General features: G+C 37.8%; 1 protein-coding gene across 1 annotated transcript in view; it reads left to right on the plus strand.

Annotated features, from left to right (window-relative positions):
* The first annotated feature begins 459 nt into the window (after nucleotides 1–459).
* The window catches only part of DCP2 (decapping mRNA 2), a 49,408-nt gene continuing 31,607 nt past the window's right edge, over nucleotides 460–18,260 (plus strand). Inside the window, exons 1-2 of the mRNA XM_007085545.3 lie at nucleotides 460–666; nucleotides 16,941–17,092. Coding sequence (XP_007085607.1) covers nucleotides 614–666; nucleotides 16,941–17,092 — 205 coding nt within the window. The 5' untranslated portion in view covers nucleotides 460–613. The remainder of the gene's footprint in view (nucleotides 667–16,940; nucleotides 17,093–18,260) is intronic.

Here is an 18,260-nt window from a genome sequence, read left to right on the forward strand (position 1 = left end):
CAATGAGTGTGCAGGATACTTGGTGACAGGAATTCCAAGTACACGCTTGCGCAGGATGCGCCGTTGGTGTCTGCCCTGAAGAGGTACGAGCGCCTGCTTGGTCACCAAGAGGACATTTACACCACGCCAAACCCTAGGATGTAGTCTCTGAGTCTACCAGCAAGACCTGAAACCTCTGGACTTTCTGTAGTGCAAAGGAGGCATGGTGCGCATGCGCGTAGCAACCCCAGGGCTCAATCACAGGCGGCGGGAAGTTGGTTTTCTGAGTAGCAACTGAGCAGCTTGAAGACGGATTGGAGGCGACAGACCAATAAACAAACATTTCATTGGCTTAGCTTGCTCAGCCTCCCAATTTTACAGCTTCCCATTGGACATTTCAAGCAGAGCAGGGGCGTGACTCCCGGGGCTCCGCCCCGCGCTCTGGCCCAGGCTCGGGGTTCTGGGCTGAGGGAGCGGGACGGAAGTGAGCGGGTCCCGCCCCTTCCCCCTCTCTTTGCTGGAGTCGCTGCCGCCGCCGCTGCCCGCTTTCCGGCGAGCCGGAGTCTCCGTGCCGTACCCTTGGTCCCCGGCCGCGCGGAGCCGGGATGCACTGCTCCTGCTGTGGGTTCTCATCATGGAGACCAAACGGGTGGAGATTCCCGGCAGCGTCCTGGACGATCTCTGCAGGTACCACGTCGCCCCTTGCTGCCACGGCCCCCTGAGTCCCCTACTCGTTTTCTGTCACGTTGGTCGACCCCGGAGGCCTCCGCGCCCCCTCCCCCCCGGCCGCATCCTTGTTCTCGCTTTCCGGTCCCGCCGCTGCTCGCTTTCCCGGGTCGACCCTTCTCTCCCACGACACCACCCGGTCTTTCACCCGCAGCCTCCCGGTTTCTCACGGCCCCTCCGTCCTTCTTGCGGAGCACCGGAATTTCCTCATTTTCTTAGTTCCTAACTCTTTTGCTTTCCTGAAAGTGAAGCCGCTGCGCCAAAGTCTGGGTCTTGAGCGTTTTTCGGCTGCCTCTTCCCCCTCCCATTGTTTTTTTCTGCCTTTGACTTTTATAGAACCGCTCCCCCCGACCCCCTCCGTCTTATTCCTCAATTCTGTCGAAAGACCCCAAAGTTTTGAATCTTCGTCCCACGCCCCCGGACCTACGCAGGGAGCAGTTTCAAACTTACCCTTTCGCTCGTGTGTTCTTCCACGTCCCTGGCATTTTCTAAATTGCTCTGAAGAATTACTCCCTTGTTTATCCCCAAACTTACCGTTGGAAGGGGGAAAAAGTCTAGAGTTGCTTTTCTTTTCATTCTTCAATTTTCCTTGAAGGAGATTCTCAGCTGCAGGATTTTAACTCGTGGTATACTTTTACAAGAGAAATTTTTTTGCATTCTTCCTGTTGTTAGCTATAATTTCAGATAGCGAAAATTGTAAAATGGACTTAAAATATTTTCCCGAAGTAAAATTTTTCGTACAGTAACACCCTGGGTTGTCGCCGGCTAAGTGGATTGTGAGATAACTTAAATTACAAGTGAGTAAAAGGCTCTGATAAAAAACAAAACAAAACATCTTTTCAAGTGTGTTTACTGTATTTATGTCTAGAATTCTGACTTTGAATAGTTGTGTCACATTCACGCTTTTTCTTTTTTTTTTTTTTAAATGGGAAAGAAAGAACACACTTGTGGAGGTACTGTTGTGTGCCAGGCACTGGGTGCTCCTTTCTCATATATCATTTTATTTAATCCTGGAAACAATTCTGGTAGGTGCAGTTCTTTACATTTTCATCTGACAAACAGACTTGGTTTGTAATCTACACAAGGTCACATTTCTTGTAATTCAGAAAATCAGGATTTGAAACCTAGGTCTTTTTCTCTACAATCAATGCCTGTACTTTTTCTCCTATGCCAGGTAGGCCTTACAGAAAATCAAGTCTAACATTTTAAACCTCACAAAAGTACACGTAGATAAGTAAATAGACTAATTTTGCAACTAATAGGAATGTCACTGTACTTCTTTGGTGATGATATGATTATAATTTTTGGAATATGATCGCTTCAAATGAACCACTTAAAATGTGCTTATTTTCTATGATCCCAAATTTCGTAAGAAAAAAAGAGATTTGAGGGGCGCCTGGGTGGCTCAGGTCATGATCTCTTGGTTCATGGATTTGAGCCCCATGTCAGGCTCTGTGCTGACAACTCAGAGCCTGGAGTCTGCTTCAGATTCTGTTTCCCTCTCTCCCTTCTTCCCCCACTCATGGTCTCTTTCTCAAAAATAAATAGACATTAAAAAAATTAAAAATATTTGATGTATATGTGTGTGGATAAATGGACGAACATGTACAAGAAGTGAGAGTATGATTTTTCTTGTTGTTTCCAAGATTTTTTAAAAGGATGTGTGTTTTCTAGTTAGAAAAAAAAGTAAAATGAGTACGTATTTGAAAAGGTGAGCAAGAATTATGTACGGATTAATAGGGATACACATTAAAAAAAAAGATGGGTAATCTTATACATTTTAGAGGCATCTAATAAAGTAATCTTTCTACTAGTATGGGTTTATTTTGGGTACTATGGAAGATTAAATATAATAACAAATAATTGTTGTGTTTTGTAAACAATACGTTAAACATCTGATGAATGTTAAAGATTCTTACTAGGTTTTCCAGTGAGTGTATTTAAGCAATTTTATACAGATTTTTTGGAGTAGAGTAACTTTTTTTTTTCTTCAAGAAATGAGAGTAACTTTTTTGCAATTACTGTGTTTTGGTTATATAAATGAGGATTGTATGTTTAAAAACTAGGGCTAACTACCTGACAAACTAATAAACCAAATAACCATTTCTTAAAACTTTGAGTTTTAAAATAATGACATTTTAATGTTAATATTTTAATGTTTTTGTTGATTAAAGATGTTTAATGTTGACAATTCAGGTTTTTTTGATTTGGCACAAGAAGTGCCAGACACAAGAAGTCTGGGAAAATCAATCAAATTGATAACACTGGTTATTTCTAGGTAGAATGAAATTAGAAGAGAGGAAGGAAAGACTGTTGTCTAAATGTTCTAGTGAACATTCTAGTAAACGTGTATGTAAAAAGTAGATCTGCCCCATTTTATGGTGACATTTGCCTCTGTTGCACCATTAAAAGTGCATTTGACATTAAAAGTCAAAGAATTTTTCAATACCATTTAAATTAGCTTACTAAAGGCTTGAAAAGCATGTTTTTCAAGTAAAAACTGAAATCTACAGCTTAAGTTGTTTCTGTTTTAAAGAAATGCTTGGAGTTTTTTTTAGAGCCCCTTTAAGAATTAAATGGTGAGGCCACTCCAGTGTTAAAAGGAGAAAGGTATTTTCTGGCAACTAATGTTGCTGCTATTTTGGTGATTGTGTAAGCTAATCAAATACATCATGCTCATCTTCAGCTTGCCATTTTAGTGTTCAATTCTACTGCAACAGTTTTGTACTAATTGTAGTTCTGCTGATGTTCCATTTGTAGGAAAATTGAAAAGATGACATTTTGTGAAGTCCCATAATTATTGTGGAAAGCACTTTATTTCAGCTTTTACTATATATTGTAGTATACTGTATACTAGGTATATATAACATATTTTTATTTTATTTTTATTTTACTTTATTATTTTTTTAGTAATCTCTACACCCACATGTAGAACTCATGACCCCAAGATCAAGAGTCACATGCTCCTCCCACTGAGCCAGCCAGGTGCCCCTGCACACACTTTTAAATCTTTAAAACAGGAAAACCATGTACAGGATGAAATTATCAAAGTGTAATTTTCATGTATTAAAGTTTCCTTTGTCTTACAAAGTTTCTTTTTAAGAAAAAATAATTTATTTTGAGAGAGAACCAGTTGGGGAGAGAGGCAGAGAGAGGGAGAGCGAGAATCCCAAGCAGGCATTGCACTGTCAGCACGTGACCGATGCCGGGCTCACGCCTACAAACCATGAGATCGTGACCTGAGCAGGATTGAGAGTTGGACGCTTAACCCACTGAGCCACCCAGGTGCCCCTAAAGTTTCTTAAAGAAGCTAGCTTTTAGCTATTAAAAAGATGTGCTCATGAGTAAGGTTAAAAAAAAAAAAAATCGAAGAGTACAGGTGAAGTTATGAAAGAAATGCAACAGCCTCCTTCCCGCCCCTTTTTATCTCACTTCTGCTCCCTGGGTTTTTACCTGTTTTGTGGTAAATTCTTCTGATAGATACTTCAGTATTTTAAAATATACTTGCACCAGTTTGTTTTATCAACATCGTATGTTAAATTGAGGATTTAGTGCACCTTGTTAGATACCAGGTGATAAGGGTTGAGAGCATCACACAATATTTACATTCCATTTTGTAACCTTGCGAGGGCTGTTACACGTTTTACTGTTGGTTGATTGCAAAAGCTGAACAAGAATAATGGCATTTGTTATATGGAATTGCTATGTACGTATTTTTCACAGTAGAGGCAGGTTTACAATGGCTAGGATTTTGTTTTTTTCCCTCTAGCCATAGTCAGGATCCTTTTGTAAGGGTGTTGAAAGGGAATGCCAGAATGAATTCTCCTTTCTTACATCCTACTAATTGGTCAAAGTGCTGCCTTTCACAGTTTTGTCTTTTGGAGAAAGAAGCATGTGCTTTCTTCATAATTCTCTCATTTCTGGCTATTCCTTATTTATTTGTTTATTTAAGATTTTATTTTTGAGTAATCTCTACACCCAACTTATAAATGGGTCTTGAATTTATAATCCCTAGATCAGGAGTCACACGCTGCACTGACTGAACCAGGCAGGTGCCCTTCTGGCATTTCTTGAAGTCCTTCTTTTTTCTTTTTGATTGTCTTTTTATTCTACTTTCGGCTTTTTGCTTCATACTTAGATTATGATTCTCTTGTACATTTTCCTTTCTTCCCCAGCACAACCAGAATAGCTTCCTCCTCTCCATTCTTGTCTGCTCCTTTATTATAGCCTCGGTCTTACCCTCAGTCATACTGTCTATTCTACAAAATTGTTTTTTCCTGGAGAGTGCCCTCTTGGAGACCTCCACCCTTCTAGCCCAATCTAAACTCGTTGTTCCCTAGATTTGCCAAACTACTGGCCTACTAGAATTCCTTTCAAGGTTCTCCCAGGTTGCATTTATTATCTCTTAAATTTCATGTTTTATGCTTCCTTGGTTGTCATTCTTATTTTGCTGGTGCACATTCAAAAGTAATTTCCTTTGAGAGGGTCATTAGGAAGTAAACTTCTGAGTCCTTATAGGACTAAAATGCCTGTTTCTCTTCTCACACGTATGCTCCCAGGTGGTCCGGGGTCCACACTTTGAGTACCTAGGTTGTAGGAGATAACTTCAACTTCCGGGCCTTTTTTTTTTTTTTTAAAGTAGGCTTCACACCCAGGGTGGAGCCCAGTGTGTGGCCTGAACTCATGACCTTGAGATTGAGACCTGAGCTAAGGTCAAGAGTCTGACCCTTAACTGACTGAGCCACTTAGGTGCCTCCAGGGCCAGTTTTTTAATACATGGTTTTCTTTGTCATGCGCCAGATTTTCCTTAGATGTTGGCTGATTTTTGTTGCTGTTTCATATTTAAGATGAGGGTATATAGGAGCTTATTTATTGACAGGCTTCTCTTTTATGTGAGTAGATAGGGTGCTAGCTCTTACATTGGGGATCCTTAAACCAGTGTGTGGGAGTTTTGCTTTGGGGTGCCATCGCCCAAACCTGTCTGCTAAAGTTAGGAAAGAGCTTTGGGTATTCTTCCCCCTTCCCCCGCTCTTTTGTAGGAGAAACTCCTGACTCCTTTAAAGGAGTGAAAGAAGAGTAGACATTCTTCTATTACATAAGTAGACCTTGCTGTTCCCTTCTCCCTTTTTAAAAATTGAAGTATATGACATAAGGTTACATTAGTTTCAAATGTACAACGTAAGTGATTTGGCAGCTCTGTTATGCTATGCTCCCAAGTCTAGCCGCCATCTGTCACCATACAATGCTATTAAAATACCATTGACCATATTTCCTATGCCATACCTTTTGTCTCTGTGATTGACTCTTTCTGAATCGGAGGCATGTATCTCCCACTCCTTTCACCCATTTTGCCCATCCCTGTAATCCCTTCTCCTCTGACAAGCATCAGTTTATTCTCTGTATTTATGGGTCTGTTTCAGTTTTGTTTGCTTACTTGTTTTGTTTGTTTGTTTTTAGATACCAGACATAAGTGAATATTCGGTATGTGTCTTTCTCTGACTTATTTCACTTGGTGTATGTAATACTCTCTAGGTGCATCCATGTTTTCGCAAATGGCAAGTTCTCATTCTTTTTTATGGCTCAGTGATACTCCACTGTGTATATATGCATATATATGTATCTCTCTCTCTCTCTCTCTCTCTATGTATCTTTATTCATTTATTGATGGACACTTAGGTTGCTTCTGTATCTTCGCTATTGTAAATAATGCTGCAATAAACATAGGGGTGCGTATATCTTCTTGAATTAGTGTTTTTGTTTTCTTTCGGTTAATACCCAGTAGTGGAATTAACAGATCATATCGTATTTCTGTTTTTTAATTTTTTGAGAACTCTTGATATTGTTTTCCACAGTGGCTGCACCAATGTAAATTCTCACCAACAATCACGTGGGTTTCTTTTTCTCCTTGCCAACAGTTGTTATTTCTTATCCTTTGGTTGTGGCCATTGTGAGATCTCATACTATCTCAGGTAGGAGATGATATCTCATGGTTTTGATTTGCATTTCCCTGGTAATTAGTGATGTTGAGCATCTTTTCATGTGTCTCTTTGCCATCTGTATGTCTATGGAAAAATACCTATTCAAGTCCTCTGCTGTTTTTAATTGGATTATTTGTTTTTTGATGTTGTGTAAGTTCTTTATATATTTTGGCTATTCACCCTTTATTGGATATATCATTTGGGAATATCTTCTTCCATTTAATACGTTGCATTGTTGTTTTGTTGATGGTTTCCTTTGCTGTGCTAAAGCTTTTTATTTTGGTGTAGTCCCAATGGTTTATTTTTTGCTTCTGTTTTCTTTCCTGAACAGACATACCCAGAAAAATGTTGCTAAATTGGATGTCAAAGAAATTACTGCCTATGTTTTCTTCCGGGAGTTTTATGGTTCATGTTTTACATTTAGATCTTTAGTCCATTTTGAGTTTATTTTTGTGTGTGGTGTTAGAAAGTGGTCCAGTTTCATTCTTTTGCAATTGGATGTTCAGTTTTATCTGCACCATTTATTGAAGAGACGATCTTTTCCCCGTATGTGTTCTTGGATCCTTTGTTGTAGATTAATTGGCCACAGAAACGTGGGTTTATTTCTGGGCTCTCTGTTCCATTGATCTGCATGTGTATTTTTGTGTAGTACCATAGTGCGAGTGGGGGAGAGGGACAGAGGAGAGAGAGAATTCCACTCAGTGTGGAGCCCATAACCCTGGGATCATGACGTGAACTGAAATCACGAGTAAGATTCTCAACCAAATGAGCCACCCAGACACCCCAGTCCTGTACTATTTTGATTATAGCTTTGTGGTATATCTTGAAATCTGGGATTGTGATACCTCCGTCTGTATTCTTTATCAAGAAAGCTTTGGCTATTTGGGGTCTTTCGTAGTTCCATACAAATGTTAGAATTATTTGTTCTACTTCTGTGAAAAATGCTATTGGTATTTTGGTAGGAGTTGCGTTAAATCTGTAGATTGCTTTGGGTAGTATGGACATTTTAACAATATTCTTATAATCCATGAGCATGGAATGTCTTTCCATTTGTGTTGTCTTCAATTTTTTTCATCAGTGTTTTATAGTTTTCAGATTATAGGTCTTTTACCTCCTTGGTTAAGTTTATTCCTAGATAATTTATTCTTTTTTGGTGCAGTTGTAAATGAGCTTGTTTTGTTATTCTACTTCATTATTGGTGTATAGAAATGCCATAGATTACTGTATATTAGTTTTGTATCCTGTAACTTTGCTGAATTCATTCATTATTTCTAATAGTCTTTTTTTGTGTGGAATTTTTAGTTTTTTGTGTATAGTATCGTATCTGCACACAGTGACAGTTTTACTTCTTTCTTAGCAATTTTGATGCCTTTTTATTTCTTTTTCTTATCTGCTGCAGCTGAGCCTTTCAGTACTGTGTTGAGTAAGTGGCAAGAATGGACATATCCTTGTCTTGTGTGCCTGATACTAGAAGAAAAGCTGTCAGTTTTTCACCATTGAGTATGATGTTAGCTGTGGGTTTGTTATATGTGGTCTTTATTATGTTGAGGTATGCTTCTTCTAAACCCACTATTTTCAGATTTTTTTTTTTTAATTTTTAATGTTTATTTTTGAGAGAGAGAGAGAGAGACAGAGTGTGAGCAGGGGAGGAGCAGAGAGAGAGGGAGACACAGAATCTGAAGCAAGCTTCAGGCTCTGAACTGTCAGCACAGAGCCCAACATGGGGCTTGAATTTACGAACCACGAGATTATAACCTGAGCCGAAGTTGGTCGCTTAACCAACTGAGCCACCCAGGTGCTCCTGTTTTGAGAGTTTTTATCATGATCGGATGTTGAATTTTGCCAATTTCTTTTTTTGTATCTGTTGAGATGCTCATATGATTTTTATTCTTCATTACATTAATGCAGTGTATCTTGATTGATTTGTGTATATTGACCCATCTTAGCATCCCAGGAATAAGTCTCAATTGATAGTAGTGACTGATCCTTTTAACATATTGTTGCATGCAGTTTGCTCATGTTTTGTTGAGGTTTTTTACATCAGTGTTTATCAGGGATATTGGCCTGTAGTTTTCTTCTTTCGTAGTGTCTTTGTCTAGTTTTGGTATCAGTGTAATGCTGGCCTTGGAGAATGTACTTGGAAGTTTTGTTTCCTGTTGTACTTTTTGGAATGGTTTGAGGCGAATAGGTATTAACTCTTTAAATGTTTGGTGGCATTCACTTGTGAATCCATCTGGTCCTGGACTTTTGCTTGTTGGGAGTTTTTTTGATTACTGATTCAGTTTTGTTACTAGGAATCAAGTCTATTCAGATTTTCTGTTTCTTCCTGATTCACTTTTAGAAAATTGTATGTTTCTAGGAATTTATCCATTTCTTCTAGGTTGTCCAATTTGTTGGCATATAATTTTTTATAGTAGTCTCTTATAACCATTTGTATTTCTGTGGTGTCCATTTTTCTCTTTCGTTTCTGATTTATTTTACTTGGGTCTTTTTTCTTTTTCTCTTGATGAGTCTAGCTAAAGGTTTATCATTGTTTATCTTTTCAAAGAACCAGCTCTTGGTTTCATTGATCTTTTCTGCGTTTGTTTGTTTTTTTTTTTTTTTTTAGGTTCTATATCATTTATTACTGCTCTGATCTTTATTATTTCCTTTTTTCTACTAACTTTGGCCTGTTCTTTTTTTAGTTTCTTTAGGTGTAAGATTGTTTGAGATTTTTCTTGTTTCTTAAGGCAGACCTGTATTGCTATAAATTTCCTTCTTACAGCTGTTTTTGCTGCATCTCAAAGATTTTGGACTGTTGTGTTTCACTGTCATTGGCCTCCATGTATTTTTTTTATTTCCTCTTTAATTTCATTTGGTTGTTTAGTAGCATGTTGTTTAGTTCCCATGTGTTTTTCTTTTTTTTTTTTTCTTGTAATTGAGTTCTAGTTTTATACTGTTGTGGTTGGAAAAGATGCATGATATGATGTCAGTCTTCTTAAATTTACTGACACTTGTTTTGTAGCCTAATGTGTGATCCATCCCAGGGAATGTTTCATGTGTACTTGAAAAGAATGTGTATTCTGTTGTTTTAGTATGGAATATTCTGTATATATCTGTTAAGTCCATTTGGTGTAACGTGTCAAAGACATGTTTCCTTACTTATTTTCTTTGTCTGGATGATCTATCAGTTGATGTTAAAGTGGGGTGTTCAGGTCCCCTGCTATTATTGTATTACTGTCAGTTTCTTTCTCTATGTCTGTTAATAATTGTTTTATGTATTTAGGTGCTTCAGGGTTGGGTACATAGATATTTACAATTGCATATCCTCTTTTTTGTATTGATCGTTTTATCATTAAGTAATTCCCTTTGTCTCTTTGTATTTGTTTTGAGATCTGTTTTGTTTAATGTAAGTATTGCTGCTCTGGTGTTTTGTTGTTCTTGTTTTTGTTTCTTTTTTTCTTTTTGCTGCTTCCATCTGCATGGAATATCTTTTTCCATCTCATCACTCAGTCTGTATGTGTCTTTAAGGTCTGAAGTGAATCTTTTCTAAACGGCCTATTGCTGGGTCTTGTTTTTTGTCCATTCTGTCACCCTGTGTCTTTTGTTTGAAGCATTTAGACCATTTACATTTAAAGTAATTGTCAATAGGTGTATACTTATGCCATGATGTTACTTGTTTTCTGGTTATGTAGTTCTTGTCTGTTCCTTTCTTCTTTTGCTCTTGTATTGATGAGTTTCTTTGCTGCTATACTTGGTTTGCTTTTTTATTTTTTGTGTATCTATTATAGGTTTTTGGTTTGAAGTTACTGTGAGATTAGTATATAACATCTTAAATATGTAGCAGTCTATATTAAGTTGATGGTCACTTAAATTTGAACACATTCTAAAAGAATTTCATTTTTACCATCCCTCCATGTTTTATGTATATGTTGTCATATTTTACATCTTTTTGTGAGTCACCTTAACTAATTGTTTAGATATAACTGATTTGCCTATTTCTTTCATTTAACCTTCACATTAGCTTTATAATTGCTTACTACCCTTATTGTATATTAGCTTTTATTCATGAATTTTTTTCCATTCATAATTTTCTTTTAATTATAGCTTTTTCTTTCCCACTTAATGAAGTCCCTTTAATGTTCCTTAAGGCTGGTTTAGTGGTGATGAACTCCTTTCACTTTTGTGTGGGTAACTGTTTATCTCCTCTTCAATTCTGAATAGTAATCTTGCTGGGTAGATCATTCTTTGCAGTTCTTTCCTTTCAGCATTTTGAATATATCATGCCACTCATTTCTGGCCTGCAAAATTTTTGCTGGAAAATTAGCTATTAGATTTGTGGGATATTCCTTGTACATGACTATTTGCCTCTTTCTTTTTGCTTTTAAAACTTTTAAAATTTTTAGTCTTTGACATTTTAATTATTATGTGTCATGGTATAGAACTCTTTGGGTTCATCTTTCTCTCCTTTTGGGACTCCTTCTAATACAAATGTTTGTTCGCTTGATGTTATCCAAGAGATCTCATAACCTATCCTGTATTTCTTCTTTTTTTTACTGTCCAGCTTGGGTACTTTCCATTACCCTATTTTTCAGATTGCTGCTCCTACATCTTCTAATTTTTTTAAGCTTATTTATTTTGAGAGAGAATGTGCATGTGGGAGCAAGCAGGGAAGGGGCAGAGAGAGAGTGAGAGAGAGAAAATCCAAGCAGGCTCTGTACCCGTGGGATTCTTTACTTGAGGCTTTAACCCATGAACCGTGAGGTCATGACCTCAGCCGAAATCAAGAGTTGGATATTTAACCCTCTGAGCCACCCAGGTGCCCCTTCTAATGATTTTTGTTTTTTTAAACACTCAGGCCTTTTTTTTTTTTTTTTTTTTTTTTTTAGAGAGAGAGAGAGAGTGGGAAGGAGAGGGGCAGAGGGAGAGAGAAAGAGAATCTTAAGCAGGCTTCATAGCTTCACACTCTGTGGGATGCCCTGGCGTGTTTCTCCTTTTTCTTTTAAAGTCCTACTTCTTAACTCCCTTTTCCAGTTGACCTTTCTTCACTTGGGGCTTTTCTGGGTTGGGATGGGAATGAAATTGGATTTCTTTGTGCTATGCACTTTTTGCCACATTTTAGATTGTGGTTAGTGTCTAGAAACTTTACTAGAAATGAAAATTTCTATTTAAAGATAGTAGGTTGTACATAGACATCTACTTCACTAAAAGAGTAAAGTTTAAAAATTCTTAAGTACATAAAACCACAAGAAAAGGAAGAATGGGTGAAAGGATGAGCAACAAAATTTCGGAACTATAAAGGAAAAAGGAATACTGTATATGACTTAGTAGATCTAATAGACCTGAATGAGAGTGCTGTAATAGTGTCAATCTATTCTAAAATAAGAATATTGAAAAATGGAAGAAGTGAATTTATATATCCTGTGTACATGTATATACACATATATATATCCTGAAAGCCCTCAGCCGCCTTCTGTTCCGCTCCTAGAATGTGGCAGCTTGTCCTTTACTCTCCCAAGTCTGACATTGGAAGATTCTTTAGGTGATTTGACTAGCTCGTGAAGAAAGACTTGATGACACTGACATTGTTTCCCCAATTAAATGGCTCAGCCTGATCACTTACCTTAAATGACGCCTTATAGTTTGATAAGCCTTCTAAATAGCTTTGTGGCCTTTCACTTAAATATGGATATCTGAAATAGGCTTCTTAACATTAAAAGGTAGAGTTTAAAGCTCAAAGAAAGGAAAAGCAACTGGGAGCAAGCAAACTATGCAGATAGAAGAAAATTTAAACTATATTGATCTCCTTAGGTAGATTTTTACAATCATGGAATAACAGGATAATCTATAAAAGCATAATTTAAACAGATAGCATTTGGAAATTAAAAATATGAGAGCAGAAACAATCTTAATAGATGGTTTGCAAGATACAGTTAATAATGTTTCTCAGAAGGTTGGGGTGGGGGGCAGAGGAGGAATCAGAGGTAGGAAATATCAGAGGAGAGTAAAGAATCGTGAGGATCAGTTCATGAGGTCCTTCAGCACTGAGGGATGTGAATTTCCAAAGAAGCAAGGTCCATTGATTGGCCAGTGCAGTAGATGAAAAATAGACAGCTGGGAAATTTCATAATACTGGGGACAGAAGGAAGAACCTAGAAGCTTCCAGACTGGAAAAAAAATACATCAGACAAATCTGAAATGCTTTGTCTTCTCACCATCAAAATTGGAGGCAGGTGGGAGACAGCACTGTCTTCAAAATGATTTCCAGCCTAGAATTCTTAATCCAGCCTGTCAGCTCTGAGGATAACCATATTTTCAGATGTACAGTATCTCAGTACTTATCCCCCTTGCATCCTTCCTTCAGAAGGTTTGGGAGGGTATACTTCATGAAAAGAATAAAGAAAATTAAGGAGGAAGACAGGATATAGGAATCCTGGACTCTGTAGGATAGAGGCATGGGGAACCATAGGATGCTAGTAAGAGGACAGTGTAGTATGATAGATGTGTATCAGCTGTAGATGATAAGCAGCCGATTGGAACAGATGAGAGGGCTCAACGATAGTCTTGGAGATGAAACTGATGTGTCTGAATTAACATTTGAGAAAAAAATTTAGGAAACTAGTGGAAGGTTGAATTAGTGATAGGGATGATATAGGGAAAATGAAGCAAATGCAATGATAAGACATTAATTATGGGAAGAACAAAGGATTGTGCAGGAAAGAAAAAGTAATCCTAGCTTACCACATGGCTTAATTGTGAATTGCATTTACAGAATCATAATAATGTAAAGACTGAGTGCTCATCTAACTCTGGTTATCACTGGGAATGATTTTCCCCCCTTCAGGGGACATTTGCATTACCTGGAAATCTTTTTAGCTGTTACATCTTGGTGGGGAGTGCTAATGAGTAGAGGCTAGGGATGCGCTGAACATCATGCAGTGCACAGGAAAGTTCTTCTCAACCTAGACTTCTCTTCTTCAAAATGTCAGTAGTGCTGAAGTTGACATCCTAACCAAAATTGTGATACAGTTTTGTTGGGTGGATGGAGAGATGAGAAGGGTGTGTAGAATGGGAGTGGGAATGGAGTTAATTCCATAATGGGAAGTCAGTAGAAAATGCCCCAAACTGAGAAAATAATAAATGTCTAGAGTGTTTTAGGGATGTGTTAAGTTAAATAAAATCAGATACAAAATTAGTGTTTTGCAGTGCTGTTTATCCTGTTTTACCACCCAGTGGTCATTCTTAGATGTGGGCAGTGGTCTGATATAGTTCAGTTCACAAAGTTGGTGGTTTGCTCTTCGTAGTCTAATCCAAGCTTGTGCAGTTTGGGATTGAGTCTCAGTTTGTAAACAATTTCCTGGGGCCATTTTCCTGAGCTGCTTCTCTTTAGCTATTTCCCTGATACTTATTGGCTCTTTAGGTCTACACTTTTGGTCCTTTAGTCAGAAGCCACTGTGGCATACACTTCATGTGTCGCTGCTCACGTCTGAGACCAAGTGGCTGAAGGTTAGAAGAAAAAAAACCAGTGAACATTAGCCCTACTCTGCTGGGAGCACATAGCTCTTGCGATTCAAGAGAAAGTTTCCTGTCCCTTAGAGTTTTAGCCTCTGTGGGTCTCTGTTACACACACTATTGCTGCCACCTCTAACCATGATGGCATTGCTTGTGGGCTGGGGCATGGGAGAATGGAGAAAAGAAAAGGAAAACCCTACTCTCTGCAAGAGTTAGACTCCTCTCTTGACCCTTGAGGCTTGACCCTAGAGGGCTTCTGGGGCTCTCTCTTTCCCAGCTGGTGCTCACTTCTAACCCCCAGTCCGGCCAGGCGACACTAGAGGGTGGAAAAATGGTAAATTCACTTCAGATACTGTCCTCCTCAGTCTTCCTGCTACTGTTTACTTTTTACAGTCTTCAAGTAGCTGCTGTATGCTTTTTTTGTCCAGGTTTGATAGTGACATTTTATGGGAGGGACAGAGTGTGCTTGTTCCATCTAACCAGAATAGGACCTACGTAAGCATTTAAAAGATAAATCGTAACTATCAGTATGTCATTCTCAATGTATATGTCAAACAGTTTGCTAGACTATAGGAATAAAAACAGGGAAAGATAGGGTACATTATCTCAGTGAACTACTTTAGAGGAGTTTGTGGACATTGATAGTAAACGCCAGATAATTGTAAAGGAGTTGGGAGTCTCAGAGATTATATAAATCTGTTCAGAGGAGTCTGGTGTATCTACATAAGAGGGGTAATGTTTGTAAGTCATGAAGGATGAATTAGGAGTTTGCTAGGTGGACAAGGGGAAGGAAGTAGGTACAGTATATAGATGACAATTTAAGACATTTCTAAGAATTTGGTATCCCTGGGTATAAAGAGCCCCTTAAAGTAATCCAAGAGGTTATGCAGGTGGGTAGGAACCAGATCTTGAATGCCATCTAGAAGAGTTTGGATTTTTTTATTTTAGATAATGCCACCGGGATTGCATGTTACACATTTTGTTCCTGGTGTATGTGCAGTTTAAGCTCCTTTTCCCCATAGTTTTTCTGTATTGAAATATAGGTTAATTGTACCTACATTCATCTTACCATTTACTTATTTATTCCCTTATTGGAATGTTACATTATTTTTATAATTTAAAAGCATGTTTTTTGAACATGAACAAAAAAGGTTGATTTGAACCTTGGAAACAAGCAAAAATATTTGCTAGTGAATAGTGTGAGTGATCAAACTGTCAATAACTAATTCTTAATTTTTTAAAATAACTTAAAAACCTTTGGATTTCGGGGTGCCTGGGTGGCTCAGTTGGTTAAGTGTCTCACTTTTGCTCAGGTCATGATCTCATGGTCCATGGGTTCAAGCCCCACATCAGGCTCTGTGCTGACAGCTTGGACCTGGAGCCTGCTTCAGATTCTCTGTCTGCCTCTCTCTCTCTCCCCACTCACGTTCTGTCTCTCTCTCTCTCAAAAATAAATAAATATTAAAAAATTTAGGGGCGCCTGGGTGGCTTGGTCGGTTAAGCGTCCGACTTCGGCTCGGGTCATGATCTCACGGTCCGTGAGTTCGAGACCCGCGTTGGGCTCTGTGCTGGCAGCTCAGAGCCTGGAGCCTGTTTCAGATTCTGTGTCTCCCTCTCTCTCTCTGCCCCTCCCCTGCTCATGCTCTGTCTCTCTCTGTCTCAAAAATAAATAAACGTTAAAAAAATAAAATAAAAAAATAAATTTAAAACAACCAATGGATTTCTTTTGTGTAGTTCAATCTGTCTCTCCAAGGCATTTCCAAAAAATTCTATGCAGTGGAAGAAGTAATGGGTGGTTGCTTAAGGAGTGCTGTGAATCCCATTCACTTAGATTTTTAAATTCTGACATCTTAACAGAAAGAGGGGTTTATTGTCTCAGTCACATGTATATGTAATATAGTGTATATTTATGCTGTATATATAAAATATGTCCCCACCTTCCTTCAAATGCACTTGGAAAAGATAATTTAGGATTTTAAAAAGTGAGTATACTTTAAAAAGTTATTTTAAACGTACGTTTTAAGAGGTATTTTGAGCTCCAGTTCTGCAGATGGGGGTCTTTGAGAAGTGTAGTCTGTTAATTAAACAAGAGTTGATTTCTTGTCGGTTTGTAATACTTTAAACAAGAAGATTAAGCAGCTAACATCTTACCTATTTGAATGAATGAATATATTTGTACATTATATGCTGTGGCACCTGGGTGGCTCAGTCGGTTAGGCATCTGACTCTTGATTTCAGGATTGTGGTTATGATCGCAGGATTGTAGGATCAAGCCCTATGTCAGGCTCTGTGCTGTCAGTGTGGAGCCTGCTTGGGACTCTCTCTCCCTCTCCTTTGTCCCTCCCCTGCTTGCATGCACGCTCTCGCTCTCTCTCTCTCTCAGCAAAAAAAAAAACAATGCTTTTTTTTTTTTTTTTTTTTTTTTTAATGTTACCAGTCATGGGAGGAAATCCTAGTGAACGTTGTTTCCTTGCTCCCTTTATTTTGTTAACAAAGGGTAAATGGCCTCTTAAAAAAACTCTATTATGAATGAGATAACTGTGAAAAACTATTTTTTCAGGCTTCTCTTCCTTGTGCAGCATTGGTGGTAGAGTGGTGAGCATAGCTGCCTTCCATCCAGACTCCTCTTCCCTACAGTAATGCTTCCAAATTTTCCTTCCTTGATCAGCACTTGGTCCCTTTTTTATGTTGGTGGTTAAAGCAGTTCAGTAGGTTAAATTCGTTACGGTTTGTAAATGTAATTTTAATGTTTTTTGTTTTTGACAGCCGATTTATTTTGCATATTCCCAGCGAGGAAAGAGACAATGCTATCCGAGTGTGTTTTCAGATTGAACTTGCCCATTGGTTTTACTTGGATTTCTACATGCAGAACACACCAGGATTACCTCAGTGTGGGATAAGAGACTTTGCTAAAGCTGATATCCTTTTTTTTACTATAATGACTGTATTTCATTATTGCTAATAAAATATTTTAGTACAGATTTCCTTTTGCTTGTCTTTGAGATTTAAAACTTACTAGATAACTATACTTGGTTTCTAAAAATTGTCAATATAAATAGTAGACACAATTTAATAGTATATTCATTTTTATCTAGAGGACCCTTTGAAATAATGCAGTGATTGTTAGAATTAAATTTGATTTTCTCTTTCAGAAATAACTACCCTGTTTCTAGAACTGACCTCTTTTTTTACTTTGTTCTTGCTGTTCCATTTAACTAGATGATCTTTAATCAAATCACTACCTTTTGGGGATAGAAATTGTTAAATAATTATTGAATATTTAATATGTTAAAAGCAATGATTTTAGTTTTGTGGCAAATACAAAGAAGTTCTTGCTTTCAAAGTTTTTTTTTTTCCCATTTACAAATAAGATAGAAGCTTGTCAGTTTATTAGTTATAAAAGATATGAAAATTTAAGATTATAAAAAAAGCTGTTAGAAGGCACAAAAACTGGTGAATTGTTAATGGTCCCAATATTAAATGTGTTTAGAATTCAGAGATTTTTTTAGGCAAAGCTATATTTGTAAGGGAATGTAGGATTTTATAAAGAGATAGGAGTGGGTAGTATGTTCCAGGTAAAGAAAAGGATTGAGCGAAATTGGAGAGTTGGAAAGAATAAGGGATACCATAGGAAGTAAATTAGTATATATTGAACAGACAATTCTTATGGGAAGATAGTAGGGAATAGGGATGGGAGGTATGTAGGGGGGATTTGTGGGTTCTTAGATCTTGAGCCAAAGTGGTTTTTATTCTGTAGGTCATTGTTTTTAACTGTAAATCATGTATTCGAATGGAATTGTAACCACAAGTTCACTGTACTGTGCTAGAGTTGGAGGAAGAATGGAAATAACTCTTGTCCTCAGCTCCGAGCTATAATTCTCCTTGAGTTCCATGAAATATGGGTCAGCCCTGCCCCAGGTCTCTGCAGAAAATGGATGAAACACTTTGTTCTAGATCATTGGTAACCATAAAAATTTTTTAAATTTTTGATCAAGGCTAAGGAATATTATGCAAATCTTTTGAAATGGTATTCAAGAAGACTTAGTTGGCAGGAGAGGTTAAACCATAGGGTGGGCTGTCACATTA

The sequence above is a fragment of the Panthera tigris genome, chromosome A1 (assembly GCF_018350195.1).
Source record: "Panthera tigris isolate Pti1 chromosome A1, P.tigris_Pti1_mat1.1, whole genome shotgun sequence".
NCBI lineage: Eukaryota > Metazoa > Chordata > Mammalia > Carnivora > Felidae > Panthera > Panthera tigris.